The following is a 21,191-nucleotide window of genomic DNA, read 5'->3' on the forward strand; positions in this document are numbered from 1 at the left end:
TCAGGGATTCCAATGCACTTGTCATTCTTTCCCCCTCACTAAGCTCATGCCTCACAGGCGACGATCACGCCAGGAAATTCGCGGATATTCTGTTTGATAGGAACAGAGAGAGCGTGCGTGGGCTGAGAAATGAGATGCTGGGCTGCAGATCCATTGTGAAATTTCGGGTACGCAACACTATGTACGATTGGAAATCCTTCATTCACGTCCCCAGGTCGTTGTCTCGCTGGTGACAAGGCCTTCGATACCTGAAAGATGGTCCATGCGAGCCATATCGATTTCGCACTTTTGTCCTCGAGTGGAGGTGTCTGTCGCACATCCGGCGGTATGGAACAAGGCCAATGCTGCCGATACCCCGTTGGTGAAGGGCCCCACTGAGGCCAGGGGGGACAACTCGGGCTCAGAGCGGATTGACTGGTTGAATCGTGCGATTCTAGGCTCTCTTGGCTTTGGTATCCGTTCCACCACAACTCTGCTTGAGCAGGTCGTATACAGCGATAAATTGGAAGACATCGAAAGGGCGTATGCAAGCTTACGGGATGCGTCTTGACGCATCATCTCCGGGGCAGAGTTTGATCTCGCTCATGCTAGGCTCGAGCCCACCCCTAGTCACCGAGTGGCCCTCGTCCTTCGAGTACGGATTGAACTTGCCCGAGTTGGGCTGCTCGGGGCCGAGCGGCTCATGGCCCAAATGGACGGGGATATCACTCATCTCTGGCTGCCAGTTCTCTTGCCCCTCAGTTTTAGACTTCACGCCACTTACATACTTTCTGCTCAAGCTCAATCGCACAGCCGATGCTATCCATCTCCTCTCTCGGTATGCACGAGGTGAAGGTACGACCACGAATTTTGACGCTTTGCGCAAAGCCGCCGTTGCGCTCAGTCCGTGGAAGATGATCTTCCGCAAACTATTCGTTTCCCAAGCTGCGCCTGCCGATATTATCAAGACACTCGTTCTTGCTGCCGACTTGCAAGTACCCCGACTCGACGTGCTTTGCGAGAAGGTCATGCACCACTTCCTCCAGTGCAATCCCAAGCCGACCAGCGACTTCGAGCTCTGCTGGAAGCTCATGACCCAGTAAGAAACTGAATATAGCAATATCAGCTACAGCTTAATTATCTGGTGGAAACTCAATCAAGGATCGACGGAGGATCTCCCTGGCATGATAAGATAAATCAGAAACCACTGCCCAAAATGTGTTTGTGATGTATGAAGCTGGCGACAAGAACCTATCTGCGGTCCGGTCTCTCTTGTGGCAGATGTTCAGAGATGGACAGATGCTGTACCAGCACACATTACAAGCTATCAATCATATTGCTCCTTTGGACACGTCTCCTGATGTGGTCGACCCTCATTCACAAACCACAACCACGGGTCCGTGGTCTGCAGAAATCATGTTCTGGCTGAAGATTTTTCAGTGTTTGTACGACAACACACTCTCGCAAGATGACCAAATCGACAAAGCATTTCGTACTTTCGCTCAAGCCAAGCCGCATATGGAACCACCTTGGATCTTCCCACTTCTGCTGCCAATCATCGTCAACTTGAACTGAATTGTGGAACTCAACATATCGCAAATCCAGTCCCCGCGACTAAAAGACCATGTTACCGCTGTTTACGACGCCATTGTTTGGCCAAAGGATCATTTGACCCAACCGGGACGTTTCGCACTGGAGAGAATGCTTTTCCTCCTCGCAGAAGTAGGTGATAGAAAGCGATTGGCGGTGCTTTGTGTCCAGGCCCGGATTCTTGGCCTATCCCTGCCCAGTGAAATCATTACCAATGCTCTTCTCCATAGCGATTCGAAGCGGTATTCATTGGGCCGATGCCGGCGCTTGTTTTTGGTCTCTTCAACTTCTGCGCCGCAATAATTACGGTTCTTTGGGCCCCATGGGGACCATCCTGCGACTGCCGGCTCATGATGGCCAATATTATCCCTCGGCAGAGTTTTTTCTAGCAAGTCCGCCCAACAGAGCGAAGACGCAGATCGATGATGCACCAGGACAGATTGCCACAATTCAAGCACAGAGGAGCGTGCATTAGCTCCGCCTCGACCGCGCTCGTTCCCAATACCCAGTATCTACAACGGATAAGTCCTCGGACATGGCATGTCTGCCTTTCAGCAAGATTACGGCGGAACGTTTAGGAAGGTTAAAATACAGACCACGGTTGAACGGTCGTGGTTTCTTTCATATCAACACGCTGTGCAGGGCCGAGAAGTTGTCATTGGGTATCACTGGAGAATCTGTATCAACCCCTCACCCCAGTGAACATGGAACGGTGTTGAGATGAAAGATGAAGGCGTATATAGAATGAATGTAATGGAATCGTGTATCGTAGGCCAAGTGTCCGCAACTTGCACAGTAGTATTCCAGCTGATGGACATGCTCGACTCATCTCAAGACGACAGAAGCAAACAATGAGCATGCATGCACATTGTATGGGTAATCGTGAGTGTCTAAGTGAGCCATACAATACTTCGCCATATTCAAAACCCTCTTTCCCGTCTGTCAATCAAACGTGATCTTCTTCGGTTTTGCATCCATCGGGATATCGTCCCTATAAAATGCGCCATACACCGAATGTTCCTTCTTCCGGATCGTATTGGGGAACTTTGACATCTCGGCGGGTACCTCGCACCCCGCGTCGCGCAGGACACGCATGAGTTCACCCGCGAGGGCTTTTTCGTGCGCCTCTCCGGTGAAGAACGTGATCGATTTGCCCGAGGCGCCCCCACGACCTGTCCGGCCAATTCGGTGGATGTAGTCCTCTGTGTTCATGTTAGTATGAAGTGACTTGCGTGAGGAGGGTGGAAGACGCACCGATTGTCAGCGGGAAACTGTAGTTAAGCACAGTGCCCACGGCGGGGATGTCCAGCCCTCGTGCAGCCACGTCTGTAGCGACAAGGAGCTTGACTCTTCCCTGCTTGAACTCGTCCAGCGCTGCTATCCGCGCTTGTTGGCCCATATCCCCATGTATAGCAGCTACATGGTAGCCCATGCGAGAAAGAGACTGCTCAACCCTCGTGGCTTCCTTCTTATAAAGGACGAAAATGAGGGTGCGTTCCTGTTCCGCTTTCTTGCCGCCTTGTCGGGAATGATTCAGCGATTGGAGAAGAGAGCGCAGGCGTGCGTCTTTGTCGTACGAGCTTGAGAGCACTTCGACGGACTGGGCTACACGTTTGTTAGCGCTTAGGTCTTCGGCACCCACTGTGATCCTAAACGGATCACGCTGGAAAGACGCTGCGAGCCTGCGAACAGATTCGGGCCACGTAGCCGAGACTGGCAGGAGTCAGCGTTGTCCTTGGGAAGGTGAAGCTGAAGATGCTCACACATGGCTGTTTGCCTCCCTTCTCTTTTGGTCAGACCTACGATCTCCCTGATATCAGGCTCGAATCCCCTATCGAGCATCCGGTCCGCCTCATCGAGCACTAGGTACCCCACGCCACTCAAATCGAGCTCTCCAGTACGGGCAAAGTCGAGGACCCGTCCGGGGGTGCCAACGACCACTGCCGCTCCCGGCTGGGCGAGCGCTTGCAGTTGAGGAGGCTTGGGTACTCCGCCATAGAGAGGGACGCTGAGTAGCTTGAATGGGGCAGAGAGGGAGGAAAGGGTATCGTGTGTCTGGAGCGCGAGTTCTCGGGTGGGGGCAACGACGAGGACTTTGATGGAGGGCTTAGACTTGCTGGGCTTTCCGGCAGGTGTGTTGGAGACAAGAGACTGGAGCGCAGGCACACCGAAGGCTAGGGTCTTCCCACTCCCAGTCTCGGCGATGCCGATCACATCCCTCCCCTCTAACAGAGCAGGCCAAGCACACGCCTGAATAGGAGTAGGCTGGGAGAACTTGAGTGACAACAGGTGCTCTAGGAGAGTGGGGTGGACCGGGAGTTGGGAGAATGTGAGCAGAGGGGAGGGAGTGGGCGAGGAGAGGTGGATGCGGTTTTGCGAGAGGTAGAGGGATATTGAGGATGGATCAGTGGGGACGGGCGTGGAGGCGAGCGTAGTAGATGTCGAGCCGGACACTGTCACGGTCGCAGTCGTCGGTGCTGTTGCACTCAAATCGATGGTACGGTCCTTCTTGCGTTTCTTCTTGGGCCGCTCCTCCTGCGGAGTGCCACTCGAGTCAACAGGGGTCGGAGCGACAGTGGTAGGCGCAGAAATGTCAGCATCGGCATCAGCATCGGCAGGCACCTTCCTCTTCTTCTTGCGCTCGTTGCTCTCCTTTGCAGTTTCCGGTTCAGCAGGGGCGGGAGCTTCTGGTGGGGCTTCACCCTCCGGAAGAGCAGCCGCTCGGGCAACCCGACGAGCCTCTTTGACCTTTTTCTTCTCTTCTTTCTTCTCTCGTTTCAACCTTGCGGCCTCTGACTCTTCAGCGTCCTTCACGTCAAGCCTCTCCAACCCATCTTCCTTCTCTGCCTTCCCACCCTCTGCCTTCCCCTGCTCGCTCAACAATGCCTCCCTCTCCTTCCTCTTCCGCTCCTTATTACCCTTCGGCAAATATTTCTCCTTGTTCTTGATCCTCTTCTGAACAGGTTTGTCCGCCGCAGCCGCTGCAGCTGCAGCACGAGCGGCCTTAGGAATCTTCACCATAAGAGATTACAAGTAAAGGGTGAGGAACTAAGCGATGCAGGAACGTAGTCGGTGCCGTCTAAAGGCACAGGGCAAGTTAGAGAAAAAAAAAGTTGTCAGGGTCTTGCTATTTACGGCACCGAAATGCGTACATAATAATATTATATAAGCCATAGTGCGGGGATCCGGCCGTGTGTTGAGACGTCACGGTCACACACCGTCTCCTCATCTCTCTCCAACGATGCTGCGAATACACGCACACATACGCAGGCGAATCTCCTCCTCCTCCCACCTTAGAGCGCTTCACCTCACCACCCCAACCCTCGTCCCACGCACCTTCAATCTCGCCGACATAGGCGAAGGCATCACAGAATGCGAGATCTTGCGCTGGCATGCTGCACCCTCACAAAGGCTGCTCCAGTTTGATCCACTCTGCGAGGTCCAAAGTGACAAGGCCAGTGTGGAAATTACCAGTCCTTGGGAGGGACGGGTCATGGAGGTTTGTGTCCAGGAGGGAGGGGTGGTCAAGGTGGGAGGGAGGCTGTGTGTGATCGATGTTGATGAGCCAGGTGTGGGGACTGAGCTGAAGTCGGATGTGGTTAAGGAATCGAAGCCACCGGTACCCACACCGGTATCAGCAGAGGAAGACCATCATTCATCAGGAGCAGCCCCAGCCACCACCTGGCCTGCCCTCCCACGCCGCCCACACCCACTCGACCCCGCCCACCCTCAGCCTCTTTTGCCCCAGCGCCAAACCTACATTCCCCGCTCCTCGCCTACCCCGCATCTTACGACCCAGAGGGAGGACATCCTCGCCCTCCCATCGGTGCGTCACTATGCCAAGGAGAAAGGGGTGGACCTTTCTCTCCTTCCCCCTGGCACAGGGCGCGGTGGCAGGACAGAGAAAGCAGATATAGACCGGTACCTCGCTACGGCCTCAGCATCTACATCAAGCGCACCAGAAGTAATGGAACAGAAAGACGAGGTCGTAAAACTTGGAAGGACGAGATGGGCGATGTACAAGAGCATGACGACCTCCCTCCAGATCCCGCATTTCGGGTTCGTTCTCCTGTTTTCCTAACCTAATACCAACCTCAGCTAACCTCTCACAGGTACTCGACCCAACTCGACCTCACAGAGCTACACCATATCCTTCCTACCCTAAACGCCTCCATTCCCTGGCAGTACCTCCCTTCCCCTCCGCCCCAGCATGCCGCCGTCTCCCCGTATGCGATATACTGTTCCCCCCCGGAACCCAGGCCGGTCGATCCCCTGGAAGAGTATGAGAGACTGACGTATTTGCCTTTCTTGGTCAAAGCTTTGGCTTATGCGATGCTGGAGTGGCCCTTGTTCAGGAGCACTGTGGCGCCCACGTCCTCTCCCGCCTCCTTGACCACATCGTCCACCACTCCGGCTTCTTCGTCCCCAACTGCAACGGACCGACCCTCCCTCCTCGTCCGACCCAACGCCGACATCTCCCTAGCCCTCTCTACCCCCACCGGTCTCTACACGCCCACGCTGTTCGCCGCCAATCAGCTCTCACCGTACGAGCTACAAGGCCGCATCACCCGCCTCGCACGGTTAGGCCGCACAGTGCCTTCCCAGCTCTCTCCCGCCGAGTTCGGGCGAGGGGGTACGATTGCGGTGAGCAACGTTGGTGCCATAGGATCCGGTAGCACCGCCCACCCGCTTCTCGTCCCCGGTATAGGGCTGGCCATCGTCGTCCTAGGCAGGGCGAAATGGGTAGACGAAGTAGACCCTTCTGGTGGTGAGCTCGGACAGGTCAGAAGGAGGCTGAAGATGGATACGAGTTGGGCCGGGGATCATCGGTTTGTGGAGGGGGCGGAGATTGCGGCTTTTGGAGAGACTTGGAGGGGGTGGATCGAGAAGCCTGGGAGGATGGTAGGGGCGGGAAGGTAAGGAGAGGTGTATATAGTATTTAGCAGAGGGGAATGAAGTGTTTTTATCATGCAGGTGAAGTCGTCGATGTACATCATGAGTGATACTTTGCTGCCACATTCGAACATCACAATCAGATCACCGCATGTCATAGGAAATATTACAACTGCTATATGAGCTTGATACGCTAGCGTAGCACCAAGTGCAATTCCTCTGCGGTGCAGTGCCGTGAAGTGATGGATGATTGACTTGCGTAATTGATTCAAACGTGGTGTTGCAGGAGTGTGGAAGTGGAGAGACATGGATGATATGGACAAATACGTAGAAGGGTAGGTTTATGTGGCCTTCTTGACTGGGGTGTCAGCCCAGATCCACTCTTGCACTTTGGACTTCGCCTCCTCAAGGTTCTCCGGCAGCCTGCAATCATCAGCACGCGCTCCAGAAGGGAAGCAAAGGGCTTACACAAACTTGGCATGCCATTTCCCTCCCCGAAACTCGAAGAACCTCGAGTTATGCGTCGCCCCCTGCTCGTCCAGCGTCCGTGCGTACTTCCGCCCATTATCTTCTACGATCGTCTTCGCCTCCTGTGCCGCGTTCTGGTCGCCTGCGCGGATCCCGCGCGTGACACCCGACCACAGCCGTCGTGATTCGTTCGGTTCTTGATGTTCTTCTGGATGACAGGTGGGCCGGGAGAGCTCCTCACTCGTGGTGGTCGCGTCGTCAAACCAGACGCGTGTTTTCCCGAACTGCTAAGGGGCGATCAGAGAATGCTAAGAAAGCAGGGGAGGCCGAACCTTGAGATCCTTATACTCGAGATGATGGCTCCACTTGCCCGAAATCTCGCCTATTGTCTCTCTGTCTTGCTGTACCTGGCCTTTCACAACATTATAAGTCCCGGAGAAGAAACCCTTCGCCCACACTGATGAACTACCGTCCATTTGTCCTGTGAGATGACACACCTTTGTCTTAAACTCTACCGACCCACTCATCCCCGTCTTCTCGTTTATCGCATCGATGGTATCCCCCAGCTCGAACACCAGCTTCCCAAACAAGATCCCCCTCGCGAACATGTTGGGCAGTGAGATGATGTACTCGCCGTCATCCGTGCCCAGCAGGGTGATCCGGTTCTCGCCGTCCATGATTGTTTGCACCGAGTTGCCTAGGAAACGCGATTTGGGACGCAGCTCGCCTACAACGAGGATCTTGTTCGCCGGGGAGAGGAAGAAGTATGCCGAGACGGGGGGATGGTGTGATACTGTGCAACGAGGCTTAGGAAAATCGAGCATGTATATAGTATCGCGCACCTTGTTCCGCAACGTAGAATCCCTCAGTGCCGTTCGTGTAGGTGTACCTGCATCGGAAGATCTCGCCTATGGTCGGGTTATACGGCTTCTTCACCCCCTTCGGCCTGATGTGCCACCCAAGCATATAATACTGCAGGACCCTCTCGAACCTCACCGCCTTATCGCTCTCGTTCTCCAATCCAAACAGGATCTCCGTATGGGTCATAAAGTCCGTGATGCGCTCGAGCATGCTACGGGGCTCGAGAACAAAGGTAGGGAAGGCGATCTTGCTCAGGTCCATCCCGATCCTCAGCTGGGAGATGAGGGAGAGAACGATCGACCCCTGCTTTTCGTCTAGCAAGGAGGTGTCGTCTGGGTCTGAACCCTCGGGTGGGCGGTCATCAGCCCCACTCCCGTTGCTGTTGGGAGTGGTGGAGCCCGAGGAGCCACTCGGCAGGCGCGCCTGGATCCCTCTGAAGATGTTCATCGGTTCGAGTAGGTGGGAAGAGCAGGTAGTGCTAGAAGTGCAAGAAGGCTAGGTATATGCACGAGAGAGAATAGCAGATGGAGGTCCAAGAGAATCAGGAATCAGGGATGCGGCGTGTGACACGACCCGATAGACGGGCACGTTTAATTTGGTCGTGCACAGGAGCAGGTGGTCAAGCGGTGCGGGTGTATGCAGCAACGGCGACACCGGAGATGATGACCCTTAGAAGGGGTTGAAGCAGGTGGTCGGAGAAGAGAGAGTTACACAGGTAGTGAAGAGTACTGAAGTGTAAATTGCCTTTCCTCCTCGCGGTGCCCGTCAAGGTACGCCATGTCCCTTAACAATCAATCATCTTCCTCATCAATGGTCTCTTTCTGTTACGGATTTGCATGTGTTATATATATATATAAAGTCAAGACTTATTATATCCGACAAACAGGACAACGACATATCAAGAGAGCAGAGCTGGTTGATATAAAACAGTGAGGGTAGCGCAAGAATGCCAAGCTGAACCAGGGTAGCGAGCGTGTGAAGAAGATAAGAAGAACAGAGAGAACCGATCAAGGAGTGGCTAAGGCTAATATGACCAGAAGGATGCGGAAGGATGAGAAAGCGGCGGTCATGACCACCACCCGTCGTCGCCTTCCGTTGGGGCAACGCTCACACTGCTTAATGCAGGCGAAGCACTGCGGTTGTTCTGCCTCATGGAGAACGACCGTGCAAAGCTCGGTGCAATGGGCACAGCCTTGGGAGTCGTCGCCCGCTCAGGTTCTGACTGCCGCGGGGCATGTATCGACGCCCAGAGGCCCTGCAGAGGCGGGCTGGTGCCGCGCGGTGTGGGCAGAGAGTCGCGTTCCGGAGGCTCGATAAAGGAGAACGCGGTGTCGTCCGATGACATGCTGGTTGATGCCCGGAAGGGGAAGGGCGCGTTCACGTATCCCGAATGGCCGTTTGCGGAAGCACGCGAAGCAGACCGAGAGAACCGGTTTTGTTCACTTGCAGAATAGAAATCTACTTTTTGCTGGAGCTGCTGCACCTCAGCCTGGAGGCTGCTTTGCTCAATCTGCGAGGAACATGTGAGCGATAGAAAACCGTGCACAATATCGACAACAACAAACCTGATATTCCGTTTCACGGCGGTCTCCATCATCCAATTGACGTCGCAACATCTGCTTCTCCGTCTCGAGCTGTCGAATGAGCTGCTCACTCGTCTCCCGTTCCGACTTGACCTGCGCGAGCTCTGTCTCAGCAGTGTGCCATTTCTTCTCCCACTCAGTCGAGCGCTGCTGGACTTGTGCAATGCTGTTCTTCGAAGTGATTGCGTTACGCTGCAGGTTGGCGAGCTTCGTTTCCTGTTCGTCGAACCGTTTCTTCAACGCTGCAAACTCTCCTTCCATCACCTTGGCACGATCGCGCTGCCGACGGAGCTCTTGCAGCTCTTCGTCATCTGCACCGCTGATCAATTTGGTCAGCTGTTCAACTTGCTGAGCCGTTCGGCGGATCTCATCCCAGTGTGTTTGTTCCGCGCGGGCTTCCTCACGGCTCTTTTCCAAGTGGGATACCTTTTCCCTGAGGACCTCTACCTCCTTAGATGCACTGGAGGCTTCCCGCTCCAATTTAGATATCTGCATTTCTTCAATACGCAACCACCAGAAAAGAAGCCTTTCACGTACCTGAGCCTTCAGACGAAGGTTGTTCTCCAGCACATCATTCTTGTCTGCCTCTACCTGAGCCACCTTCTCACGACTCGAAGCAGTCGCAGACTTCGCGGCGATCACTTCGACTTCTTTCTCGGCAACCTGCTTCTCAAGATCGTCCCGCAGCGTTTTGTTATCCAAGGCACGGATCTTCCAGCTTTCTAGCTCTATGCGCAATTCGCGGAGTTCAGAAGAGGCTGTATCTCGCTGGGACTGTGCTGACGCCACAGCACTCTCGAGGGCCACTTTTTCGCCCTGGAAAACCACAGCTGATCGCGAGGCTTCAGCCAGCTGTTGCTGCAGATCAGCGTTTTCGGTAGCGAGTTTCCCCAGATTTCGAATTTCTCCCAGCGCTTGGGCGCCTTTTGCGAGTTGTGCGCGCATCTCGTCGAGAGACTCGATGGCGACCGACAGCTGTTCGGGCATGGATCTTAGACTTGTGTGCAGTTGCTTGGTCGATTCTATGGAGGACTTGTTCTGTATGTAGAGTTCCTCTTGTTTTACGACAAGATTGTCGAACGTGCCTGCGGTGGGAACTAATTCCTTCAATGCCAGGACAGGCTGGAGATGGTCCTTTAGCTGCGGAACGATTTCCTCCAATTTCTGCTTTTCGAAAGCTCCCGCAAGTTGGGTTCGCACCACCTCGGTCAAGCCTTCTACAAGATCCTTCTTCAGTGCCTTCACATTCAACGGAGGAGGCATGAGGCGTTCCACATAGCCAGCCATTTGCTCGCTGATAGCGTTAACATCTAGGGGTGCCGGCATCATGGAAGATAAGATAGGTCCGAGGCGCTGCACAATCAGGCCAGCGGTCTCTTTCTTGTCGGATGCAAGATCAATTAGTTGTGAGATGTGTGGCTTGACGGCTTCTGACAACTGTTCGGTGAGCACGTCGACATCTAAGGGCTCAACCCGAAGGGAGGCGATTTGGGGAAGAACCATTGCCGACAGTTCAGACAGCAAGAGCTCCCGATCATCGTCAGTTCGAGCACCAGCAAGATTGTTGGAATTGCTGAGCAAGTCGCGGAAACCGGACATTGTTGATGTTATCGTCTCTTCAGTTCGGGCTAAGGCTGCCTCAAGAATAGGGGTATCATCGGAAGTTTGCTGCCACTCAGCAGGTCGTGTTGCAAGCGTCTCACGGCAGACTTCGGCAAGATCTTCCACCAAATGCTGGCGGAAGTTTTCATATTGCGCCGCCATTGTCTTTCTTAAGATCTCCAGCTGTGAATTTCCGAGATCGAGGGAGGATGACCGGGCGTGCAATCCAAGAGGCAAATTATCCTGCATGCGCGATTCGACAGCTTCGGCCACCTTCTGAACCAGGGCATCCACATCGAAAGCTGGACTATCTGTGGGTCGCGCTGGAGATGCTTGGCCAGCAAGAACACCGGTGAGTACCTCCGTCAATGTACCCATCTTCTGGGTGAGGAATGAGCTAATGCGTTCCTCGAGCTCTTCCATCTGCTCTACTGTGACAGGCGCAGAACTAGAAAGTACAGCTTGGGAATCTTGACCTGGCGAAGGTGTACGCATGTGAGGCATCGATGATGCTCGATGAACGGCATGCGAGGGAGCCACCAATCCCGCAGCATATGACATCGGCACTTGTTGTATGGCCATTTCCAGAGTACGTGACTGACCAATTGAGCTTGCTTCAACGGTTGTAGAGTCAACCAAGTTAGACACAAACAGAGCTGCATTTGAATCAGACAGCTCATCATTGAGATCGTCCTCATCGGTCAAAAAGTCTCTGCTGGAATGGACGCGTGACCGCTTGCCACGACTGTCGTTGTCCGAGCCATATGCGTTCAGAGCCTTGAATAAAGATGCTGGCACCTTGGTTGTGAAAATGGGATGATTGAATTCCGCGGCGATGGAGGCGCTATGCGGCATTCTGGGCAAAGGCTCAGGATCAGTCGCGATGGACGGCACAGGCATGAGCGCGGGGGCTGAGGCGCGTGCACTCCAATTGGGCGACTCAAAAATGAAGTCGGTGGAGATTGGTTCTAATGTCATCCGGCGGCTGAATGGGCTAGACTGCAAATGGGCCGGTGGTGGTAGTTGTGGTGGAGGAAACTGGAAGCCAGCTAGCCGCTGCCTCTTGTTGCCGTCATCGCTCTCCTCAGGCACAGATTCATTCTCCTTATCGTCATCTTCATCATCGTCTTCGGAAGACTCGGGATCTTCTTCGTCGGATTCTCCAGTCCGCCGTCTTCGTTTCTCGCGACCCTGAGCGGCCCGATCATCTTCATTTTCTGAATCTACAGAGTCTACAACCCTTGTTGATTGGTCCAGGAGATCGAAGGTGAGTGAAGGTGCCTGTGGCGGAGGTTGGAACGTGAAACCTTGGCCGGGCATGTCGATGGGTACCGAGAATGTGGGCTTAAACTCGGCTGCTTGCGCATTGAGTCGCGGAATGGAGGCTTGCTTTCCATGCATCGTGATGGATGACGGTGTGGGGTAAGGGTTTTGTTGAGCCACGCTGGGCGGCGAGCTAGGGAAGAGCGGGTTCGAGGCAAACGAGCCAGGTCGAGTATGAGAAGTCCCAAAGACGAAAGGTTTTGCATGAGGATTGAGCGCTGGGCCCGGACCACCGACGCCTCCGTCGGGGGAGAAAACAGTATTAGACGCAGATCTGGAATGTGACATGGTTATGGATGCATGAGGGGAATGGTTGATTGCAGAGTATGGTATCGGTGCGTAGGGGTTGGGGTATGAGGCGGATTGCGGCTGGGAATAGTACACGCTGGCGTGTGATTGGATGGGCTGGTCCGGGGCGATAGTGAAATTCTCAACTGCGCCGGCTTGTTCGCTAGGGTTCGAGAGGACCTCACTCGCGTCCTCCTGACTATGCTCGTTCATGCTATATGAGCGCTCGCTGCGCTGCGTCGGGAGATAGGCGGCTTCAGGCTGAGGCATTGCGATAGGCGGGTTGGGGAAGTTGGGCAGGCGACGGGGGCTGTCGTAGTCTGGCGTGGGGACAACGGTCTTAGGGTCCGAGTTGGAGCGAGTTGGGACAGACACCTGATTGGCCAGATGTTGTTGAATGCCTTGAGCCTTGAGCATACGCTTGTGAAGCCGTTCCTGACGATGGCGTTCCTCGTCAGAGGGGTTGGACCACATCGAGTCAGACTATATAGGCGTCAGTGTCTGATCCATATCACCACGTGGTAACAGCATGCGTACCGTGTCGTCCTCGTCCACATCTTCTAATTCCTCTTCACCTGTATGCGGGTCTTCGCTTGCGGTCCAGTCAGCCACAGCTTCCTCATTCTCACCCTCAGGCTCATCCGCCAACTTCGGCATATCACCACTGCCATGGACCGTGAGATCGCCGTCCACGTGCACCTCTGTCTCCTCGGCGTCGGTGAAGAACGCAGTCGCAGTAGGTCGCCTCGAATGTGAGGGCAGAGTACGCATGTCATCCTCGTCCTGCCCATCTTCGCCATCCAGGTCCCCGGCACCATCACTGAGATCCTCCCTCTCGTGATCCTCTTCCTCATCGTTGATCGCGCTCTCGAAGTCGATCTCGCTTGCTTGAAGTGAGAGGTCCGGTTCAGGTGCGGTACCGAATGTGGAGCCATCAACAGAGATACTTCGTTCTCTAACATCTTGATAGACGGATACTCCGGAAAGATCACCTTCACCCATGTCGGCATCGACAGTCAGACCGGTCTCGTCTTCCGAGGCATCGTCCAGACCGAACCCACGCGCAAAATCGGCAGCTGTTGTCGGCTTGTTGATGTCTACTACTGACGAGGGTGCGGTGACAGGAGGGGGAGATTCCTCCTCCTCTGGCTCTTGTTCTTCCGCGACGATCCCAATGTTTCTTGGGGGGAAGAGGAAGCGCGGTTGGAACTCAGGCGCAGCGGCACTCAAGCTCATGCTGGTCTGATGTCCCCGGCGTGGGGCCTCATTTGACGGGCTCTCGTGCGGCGAGGATGATGACAGCTTAGAGAGCTTATACTGGAGCAAGTTAGGGAAGCCCGACGACATCTGCGTCATCTAAACGTGGTCAATATATGCAGGGACATTCTGTAACGCAATTCGGACGTACAGAAAGTGACCGTGAATGCGCATGCGCGGGAGCCATGATCGCTGGGATGGGTACCGGCATCTGCATCTGAGGTGGCTCCTTCGACGGCTGTCCATAGCCCAGTGATGCCAGCTTGGAGTCGACCATCGCTTGTTTATACCGGGCCCAGGCATCCTAGACACGTGTTCATTATCAGTACCAGTGTCAGAGTCATGGCACCGGCGAGGCAAGGGCACGTACAGACGCAGGCATGATTACCATATACGGCGCCCCCATATCCGACCCGAACCCGTCGTACTCAACATGGGAGAATATGGAGAGGTGTGGGTCGGCGTCGGGCGGAATATCTTCACCAAGGAACAGGACAGGTCCTCGAGCCCAGAGACTTCTTTTTCTTCCCTGTTCCTTTGCGATGACGTCCCCTTTTCCCTCTTCCTCTTCTTCTTCGATATCGTCCAGACCGCTTAATCCACTCTCAAGAGGAAGCAGCACGACATACTTCTTCGGACGCTCGAATGCGCTCGCCGTGCCCGTAGCAATGATAGGAGTCATCGGACCAGTTATAGGGGCGATGGAAGTGTTGATTTTCTTCGCCTGAGGTCCTCCGAGGGCTGCCTTCGGTGGTCCTCCAATACTCGGTTGCCTTCTGCTCCGTTGTTGAAATCCTGTCGGACTTGGACCCGCCATCTGGCTGGGGGAGCGAGCATGCGCGTGAAATCCCCCAGGAGAGATAGTGGGCATATGCACTGATGACGGGGAGGGTATGTGTGGGTGAAGTTGACCCGGTGTGAGCTGCGGGATATGCAATTGGGAGGGCGATCGGCCATGCCCGAGTGACTGTGCCGGGGACGCGGACGCTGGAGGAGCGTATCCAGGAGCTACCATCGGCATGACTGGTAGTTGCATACCTACTGGAGCACCAAGCGGTAGGTTGATGTTCAGACCCATGGGCAGCGGCCCACCGATCGCTCCTGGCATAGGGGCGAACCCAGCGCCAGGCGGCATAGAGGCGGGGATGAAGCCTGCCATACTTGGGCGAGAAATGTGAGCCTGCTGGTGTGGATTGAACGGCGGATTCGGGTAGTTTCCTGGAATACGAGGTGGTGGGGTCCGTTGAGGGAGCTGCACGGGATGGGTATTGTTTGCGAGTGCGGCACTCAGGGCGGGCCCGAACAGCGGCGCCTGTTCGAACATTGACGAGGCTGCAAATCCCGGTCCAGGTCCACCACGTCTTGCCATCGTTGCCGCACGGTGACTGTAGGTTAGGATAGTTGGTCGGACGAGGATGGTATCCGGGTATCGGGGGTGGTATCCGAGCTCGAGCTAGGCGTCGTCCGCTGCCTGCTTGCTCTAGTCTGACTGGCTAGGCTGGTATAGCACAGCGACAGATGACACGCCGTGCGCCGAGAACAGGTATTTTGCGACGTCAAGGACGGTGAGCGGCCGGTGGACGACGAGCAGCAAGAAGATGAGGGGGGGAGGAGAGCCTCGAGGCAGAGAGCGGCGACCCTTGCTTGGAATGTGTGCACAGAATTATTCCCTTGTAGCACTTGGCTTCTTCTTTCTCATGCCCTTTTCTATTTGTTACTCGATTTAATGAACTACTACTAGTAACTACGATGTCAAGACTTTCTTGGTACAAAGAATTAGAAAATTGACGGGCTTGCCCTGTGGTCGAAACTAACCTGAAGTGCATCAGCACTGTGACAAGTCAGAGACCAGCTGTATGATGACCTGTCAACGCGTGTCTGCCACACACCTCTGTGGCATATCAATAGCCGCATGTTCCTCTACACGAGCCACGAATATATGTTCCTGGATAGAATTTCGCGAAAATATAGAAGCTGTAGAATTACCAACGCATTTCAATGTCGGCCCGGCACCCTGAACGGAAACGCAATTCTGGTGGTTACCAGTTGTTGCGAGATCCCTTTCCTTGCTTTTCAACTCTGTTCATTCTTTAACTTGATGTACTATATCTAGGAATACATGCAGTTATGACATACACAGTCTTTGGCTACGGTTCACTCATCTTCAAGCCTCCACCACATACGATTCACCAACGTGAGGCTTGTCATCGCCCTCTCTTCCAGCGTTTTGCTGACACCACTCAGGACCAGGTTATGTGAAAGGCTACGTCCGACGGTTTGCACAAAGCTCCTGGGATCATCGAGGTACCATCAAGGTCTGTAATGTTCACTCTCAGCTCACATCCGATCCTGACTCGGGGTAGCGTCCTGGAAGGGTAGTGACCATCATCCCCTGGGGCGAATGGCACACATTGGCAGAAGTGCGTCCCACTCCTTTCTACCCATAACCCCGAACAGACGTTGAATGCAGCTTTTCCATCTATTATGATAGGAGAGGAGACACGAAGAAGCCGCAGACAAGGAAGACATTGTCTGGGGTGTGGCATACACTATCGATCCCCAGTACGAGGATGAGGTACGAGCATATCTAGGTATGTCGCCCCTTCCCCGCAAGGGCCAGGTCTGACTGACACTATCCAGACTACAGAGAGAAGAACGGATATTCCGTGCACACGGAAGACATCTACAACCTCGTGAACGGGAAGGAAGAGCTTATCATACCCCAGTGTATAGTACGTCCCTCCTCCTTACCACACATCCCCGCTCATATAGTTATGCCAGTTATACGTCGGGCTAGCCAGCAACCCCTCGTTCGTCGGCCCTGAGCCGCTGGACTATCTCGCTCACCGTATATGGAGTTGCACCGGCCCTTCCGGGGCGAACCGAGTATGCACCTCCTTCCACTTTCCGGTATTCAGTCGTTGACCGAGTCCCAGGATTACTTGTATGGGCTTGCCAAGGCGATTCGAGAGCTTGCACCTGGGAGCCATGATGTGCATCTCGCTTCTCTGGAGACGCGAGTCCAGTCGTTGGAGGTGGACGAACGTGCAGGTTTGCTGCTGCTCCCTGCTGGGGAAGATGTCGCCGATTCAAATATGGAAGAACCACAGGGGGAGCAGTTCGCACAAGTCGCTATCATGGTGAATGAAGATACATAGAATTGATAGAAACATGTAGACAATCCCGAATGTAGCCCTACTGCACATCTGTCCTATAGCTCTGCGCTCGTCCCCAATAAACCCTAACACAGACCAGCACAGAAAAAGAGAGAGAGAGGGGGGGGAAGCTCAAATCCAACTATTGCGTGTCAATTGCTACCAAGAACAGACACGGCTAGGCGAGGGTTATGACGGAGGCGCGTTGCCCGCAGCACTGTCTTGTCCATCCTTAAGCTTCCCGTCCTTACCCTTGCCATTAGGCTCAGGCTTAGCATCGTGCCCATCCTTCCCGTCCTCCACGATCGTCGCGTCTTTCGCGTTATTTCCATTCTGCGTACCATTCGTCCTCCCATATGTAGCACTCTCGACGATGGTCAGCAATCGCGTGGTCTCCCCTGCAGCATGTGCCGTCGGTTCCAGCGTAGGACCCCTCGATAAACTCAGGTTGCGCGCGTCGCTGTCAGAGGAAGTAGCGCGTGAATCCTTCGCTATTCGTCGTCCTTGTTCGATAATGCCTCGCATGACGGCTGCGTTTCCTCGCCGCTTGACGGCTTGACGCGTGTGGTTGTCAGTGTAGAGATCGGTCTCGTCTACGATCTCTTCGTTGATCATCTCCTCGATGATGTCCTCCACTAAATAGGTGTTAGCGCTTGCACCTAACAGATAAACATGAGAAGACGCACGAGTGATGACACCTAGTGCACCATAGGGCTTTCCAGGATGCTCTGTAATCAACAGCAAATGTGCTCTCCCCGTCTGGAAGTAGTCCAGCGCTTGGAAGCAGTTGATGCTCGCCTTCGCTTCGGGCAAGACCGACAGAGGGAACGCAGACACCGGTAAGCTGTCATCCGGGTCGTATGCGATGAGACGCTTGATGAGTAACAAGCCGATAAAGCTGCGCTCTCTGCCCGGCTCGTGTACTGGAAAGCGGGAATAGCCGGAAGCGATGAGCTGTTCGACAGTCTCGTTGTCGAGGATTTTGTCGTATGAGATGACCGAAACGTCCTGCCCTCGTGTCAGCCTACTTGCCTGGTCACTGCAGGAACGACTTACATCAATGGGTGTCATAATATCTAAGACGACCTTTTCATTCAGGCTAAGCACACCATTCAGGATACTAATCTCGTCGTCTCGTAGAGGCTCGGCTCCACTTTTATGAAGCTGTAAGAAACTCTTGAGCTCTGCCTTTTTATATGTGTGCTCCTCGTCTTCTCCGAGAACATGGTCGAGCAACTTCGCAATAGGCCATGCAATGGGCGCTACAAACTTCTTTAGCCTGTTAAGACCTGATGAAGAGAATGATGCTCACCGAATATCCACATGAGGAGCCAGACAAACCAGACGCATTTCGCTCCTATTGACAATCCATAGCGCGCACAAACGGCTTGCGGGATGATTTCTCCAAAGATGACAATCAAGGTTGTAGAGATACCAATTGCCCAGAATCCTCCACCGATCTGATTCAATATGTGAGCGAGTACACAGGTACGCTGTAAGCATACGCACAGCATCATCTAAGAATATAGGTAACGACTCATTGACGACCACGTTGCTCAATAGCAGGACGACCAACACCCAGTGCTTCTTGTTGTGTAGAAGCCTTCGCACCTTCTCCGCATTTGCTTTCTCTACCGGATCATCTGAGCTGGTGGCGAGAACCCTGAGATGTAGCTCATCCAAGCCCATCAGCCCAAGCGTGAGCCTGGTGTCAAGTTAGTCATCGACACACGAGGATAGAGAACGCATTTGCTCACCCAGCGAAGACACCGCCAGCCAATACCAAGCACAAAGAAACGAGGAGTTTCCCATAGAACTCCGGGGAGCCCCATTCTTCATGATCCGATGGGTCGTCAAAGACCGGACTGTTACCGTGTGCATGCCTCGTCTGGAGTGCGAGGTGGATGCCGGCGCGCGAGACGTGTACTACGGTAGGCAGGTACATCGTTGAGCCACAAAGTAGACAAGAACAGCAATGATGTTATGAGCGCGTACGCCGACAGAGGCAGTAGGCACAGTGATCGCTCAGCGCAGCAGTGCAATAATATCGGTAGAGCCGAAGGGGTAAGGTGGCGGGGATACGACGAAGTCTCGATTCCTTTGCCAAGTAAGGGAAGGGATCACGTGATCTTTACCTTTTCTGAATTACCCACTAAAAATGGAATTATCAAGAACCTGATCAACTGGATTGCATCGTGATGGAACAATTCTGGTCAACAATTGGGCCGCGAGACGGGATGAATTCGGAATTACAGCAAAAGCTGCCTGTTTCGGGTACTGCCATGATCTGCACGTGTCAACGTAAGGGATATTATTGGCCGGAATTACGATCCGGCTGACACAGAATATTGGCAGGCATATCTGTCATTGCGAACCAGCCTACCTTAGAACATCCAATTAAGAGGAGCAGTTTATTCTCCACCCAATAATCAGCGCATCTGCCACTTCTCCCCTTGCGGCGCAGCAATCTCCCAACTCAGCATCAGCTCTTGGGTGCTGCCTGGCCCAAGCTTGAGAACCCATTCCACTTGTCCGTCAGGTGCTTCGTTCTGGCTGCTCTTGTGAATCCCCTTGCTGAGGTTTCCAGCATTTACAGTGCCCTTCTCGTTCGTATCCCAGTCTTTCCTCGCCCAATAGCAGAATGCATCCTGCCCGAGTTTAATATCCTCACCCGCCTTCGCCTCCCCCAGCTTTTTTGGTTCCAATACTGTGATCTTGAACCTCTGCTCCTCGGAAACAGGCACAATGTCCCGAACGAGCAGCTTGACCGTGCTCGTACGTGTGTTCTTAACACTGATATACTGCGTGTACAGAGTCACGTCCTGCTTAGAGGAGCTGAGGAAGTTTCCTGAGCCCTGGGTGCGCGCCTTCTTCGATTGCGGCGGATAATTGATGCGTATGGAAGAGTCGACACCGACGGAACATGCGAATGTGTCCTGAGGTGACACAAGCGGGATGGTCGACTTGGCAACGAAGGATCCATCGAGGAAGACATTAGATGGACCAGAAAGGAGGACATATCTTGACGAATTCGTGATGTGACACTGTCGAAGCATTCAGGAGACAGACATGCCGCGTAATTGGAGATACACACCTGCAAGAATGCACTCGTGTTCAGCCTCGGCACCGCGATCCACTCGAGTGTTGCCGTGAGATCCAGAACGCTAATGGCGACCTTATGCGTAGTCCCATCGGTGGGAATATTGCTGAAACCCTCAATGTGGAAGCTTGTACTGAGGGCGCCTTCCTTGGTTGCCGTCCTCCGGGAACCCATCATAGGAGGCGGCCTCGCTTCGAGTTCATCCTCCTCATCTTCCGATAGTTCAGCGAGCATCATCCGGCGGTGTCGCATACCACCGGTCGCCATGCGAGCCATAGGCATTGCAGCTCCAGGCGGGGACGACATGGAAGCAGTCACGGGGTTTGCGCGCATCTTAAATCTGGCTTTGGAAGCGAAATCAGTCACGGCGTTTATCCGCTGGGTTTGCAGTTCCGGAATGTTCGTCCCTGTCAATGGGGAAGAAGTAGACAAGACCAGATTGACGTCCTTCCAATTTTCTCCCGTGGTTTGCATGATAGAAGCGCGATAGTTGAGCGAAATGGATGTCGTATTTTCACCCTTAGAGCTGGCGTCCACTGTAGCACGCAGGTCGTACAGAGGCTCCCAGTCTGCATTTGACACAACTACAGCCGTAGTCAGGCCAGAACTCTGGGCAATTGAGCATTGGACGTACCATATTTTACCGTCAGCTCGGCAGGACCGGCTTGTTCGGCCAACACAATAACTGTGACCTTCGTGGCTAGCTTCCGCGCCTCCTCGCTCGGGATCTGTCCATTTCTCTCCACTGCGATCTCTAACTGCACTTCCTGCAATCGTTTGTGTGTCTTCTCTCTCATCTCCTCCAATGATGTCCCTTTGTCCTCAAGTATCCCCATGAACTCCACAAGCTGCGACGGATTCACATCCTTCGCAGTCAGGCTCTTCGAGAAGTCGCCAAGAATCGACGTTTGAATAGTGAGCACCTTCAACTCGCGGCGAAGTGTCGCTTCTTCGATTTCAAGCGCTGCAACCTTCTCCGATGACGCTTTCGGAACAGTGAGCTTTGGCGAAAGACGCTCGTAGATCACATCGAAGATGACTGCGTTCCCGATGCCATCGACGCGCAATGAAGACTCGTCCATGCATGTCGGA

The 21,191-nt window shown here is 54.0% G+C and overlaps 8 protein-coding genes across 8 annotated transcripts in view; 3 read left to right on the top strand and 5 right to left on the bottom strand.

Annotated features, from left to right (window-relative positions):
* The first annotated feature begins 96 nt into the window (after positions 1–96).
* Positions 97–2,114, top strand: DACRYDRAFT_96341 (uncharacterized protein). Its single transcript, XM_040777361.1, has 2 exons — positions 97–167; positions 215–2,114. The coding sequence occupies exon 2, from the start codon at positions 525–527 to the stop codon at positions 1,080–1,082; it is 558 nt and encodes a 185-aa protein (XP_040625986.1). The 5' UTR covers positions 97–167; positions 215–524; the 3' UTR covers positions 1,083–2,114.
* Positions 2,115–2,511: 397 nt separating this feature from the next.
* On the bottom strand, positions 2,512–4,590 carry DACRYDRAFT_101640 (DEAD-domain-containing protein; the record flags this gene model as incomplete). Its single annotated transcript, XM_040767573.1, has 3 exons — positions 2,512–2,771; positions 2,824–3,282; positions 3,333–4,590. 3 exons carry the CDS (start codon positions 4,588–4,590, stop codon positions 2,512–2,514), a joined length of 1,977 nt encoding a protein of 658 aa, XP_040625987.1.
* Positions 4,591–4,810: 220 nt separating this feature from the next.
* Positions 4,811–6,489, top strand: DACRYDRAFT_56669 (CoA-dependent acyltransferase; the record flags this gene model as incomplete). Its single annotated transcript, XM_040775385.1, has 3 exons — positions 4,811–5,200; positions 5,303–5,628; positions 5,682–6,489. The coding sequence occupies 3 exons, from the start codon at positions 4,811–4,813 to the stop codon at positions 6,487–6,489; spliced, it is 1,524 nt and encodes a 507-aa protein (XP_040625988.1).
* Positions 6,490–6,600: 111 nt separating this feature from the next.
* On the bottom strand, positions 6,601–8,541 carry DACRYDRAFT_24157 (Oxysterol-binding protein). The gene is made up of 5 exons (XM_040773574.1): positions 7,773–8,541; positions 7,428–7,723; positions 7,263–7,376; positions 6,931–7,214; positions 6,601–6,885 (listed from the first exon to the last, which is right to left on the bottom strand). The coding sequence occupies exons 1-5, from the start codon at positions 8,236–8,238 to the stop codon at positions 6,804–6,806; spliced, it is 1,242 nt and encodes a 413-aa protein (XP_040625989.1). The 5' UTR covers positions 8,239–8,541; the 3' UTR covers positions 6,601–6,803.
* A 106-nt stretch (positions 8,542–8,647) lies between these two features.
* DACRYDRAFT_24158 (uncharacterized protein) lies at positions 8,648–12,599 on the bottom strand. The gene is made up of 3 exons (XM_040773575.1): positions 9,912–12,599; positions 9,357–9,863; positions 8,648–9,301 (listed from the first exon to the last, which is right to left on the bottom strand). Exons 1-3 carry the CDS (start codon positions 12,585–12,587, stop codon positions 8,858–8,860), a joined length of 3,627 nt encoding a protein of 1,208 aa, XP_040625990.1. The 5' UTR covers positions 12,588–12,599; the 3' UTR covers positions 8,648–8,857.
* Positions 12,600–15,958: 3,359 nt separating this feature from the next.
* DACRYDRAFT_83004 (ChaC-like protein) lies at positions 15,959–17,002 on the top strand (the record flags this gene model as incomplete). Its single annotated transcript, XM_040776605.1, has 7 exons — positions 15,959–16,038; positions 16,089–16,159; positions 16,208–16,264; positions 16,336–16,435; positions 16,485–16,576; positions 16,626–16,730; positions 16,781–17,002. The coding sequence occupies exons 1-7, from the start codon at positions 15,972–15,974 to the stop codon at positions 17,000–17,002; spliced, it is 714 nt and encodes a 237-aa protein (XP_040625991.1). The 5' UTR covers positions 15,959–15,971.
* Positions 17,003–17,188: 186 nt separating this feature from the next.
* On the bottom strand, positions 17,189–19,049 carry DACRYDRAFT_83007 (DUF21-domain-containing protein; the record flags this gene model as incomplete). Its single annotated transcript, XM_040776606.1, has 6 exons — positions 18,757–19,049; positions 18,509–18,704; positions 18,312–18,459; positions 18,056–18,261; positions 17,686–18,007; positions 17,189–17,634 (listed from the first exon to the last, which is right to left on the bottom strand). Exons 1-6 carry the CDS (start codon positions 18,942–18,944, stop codon positions 17,189–17,191), a joined length of 1,506 nt encoding a protein of 501 aa, XP_040625992.1. The 5' UTR covers positions 18,945–19,049.
* Positions 19,050–19,428: 379 nt separating this feature from the next.
* DACRYDRAFT_56486 (uncharacterized protein) overlaps positions 19,429–21,191 on the bottom strand; it is a gene marked incomplete at both ends in the record, with an annotated part of 2,434 nt that continues 671 nt past the window's right edge. Inside the window, 3 exons of the mRNA XM_040775376.1 lie at positions 19,429–20,043; positions 20,094–20,683; positions 20,734–21,100. Of these exons, the coding sequence (XP_040625993.1) occupies positions 19,429–20,043; positions 20,094–20,683; positions 20,734–21,100 (1,572 nt within the window). The remainder of the gene's footprint in view (positions 20,044–20,093; positions 20,684–20,733; positions 21,101–21,191) is intronic.

Source organism: Dacryopinax primogenitus (assembly GCF_000292625.1).
Source record: "Dacryopinax primogenitus strain DJM-731 SS1 chromosome Unknown DACRYscaffold_17, whole genome shotgun sequence".
Classification (NCBI taxonomy): Eukaryota; Fungi; Basidiomycota; class Dacrymycetes; order Dacrymycetales; family Dacrymycetaceae; genus Dacryopinax; species Dacryopinax primogenitus.

Coding starts and splice junctions, on each gene's coding strand:
- DACRYDRAFT_24158 (XM_040773575.1), bottom strand. CDS start 12,587: ATGTCACATTCCAGATCTGCGTCTAATACTGTTTTCTCCCCCGACGGA. Junction 9,864..9,911: donor ACCTTCGTCTGAAGGCTCAG/GTACGTGAAAGG, acceptor GAAGAAATGCAG/ATATCTAAATTGGAGCGGGA. Junction 9,302..9,356: donor GCCGTGAAACGGAATATCAG/GTTTGTTGTTGT, acceptor TGTTCCTCGCAG/ATTGAGCAAAGCAGCCTCCA.
- DACRYDRAFT_24157 (XM_040773574.1), bottom strand. CDS start 8,238: ATGAACATCTTCAGAGGGATCCAGGCGCGCCTGCCGAGTGGCTCCTCG. Junction 7,377..7,427: donor CGGTAGAGTTTAAGACAAAG/GTGTGTCATCTC, acceptor GTGTGGGCGAAG/GGTTTCTTCTCCGGGACTTA. Junction 6,886..6,930: donor AAATGGCATGCCAAGTTTGT/GTAAGCCCTTTG, acceptor TGATGATTGCAG/GCTGCCGGAGAACCTTGAGG.
- DACRYDRAFT_96341 (XM_040777361.1), top strand. CDS start 525: ATGCAAGCTTACGGGATGCGTCTTGACGCATCATCTCCGGGGCAGAGT.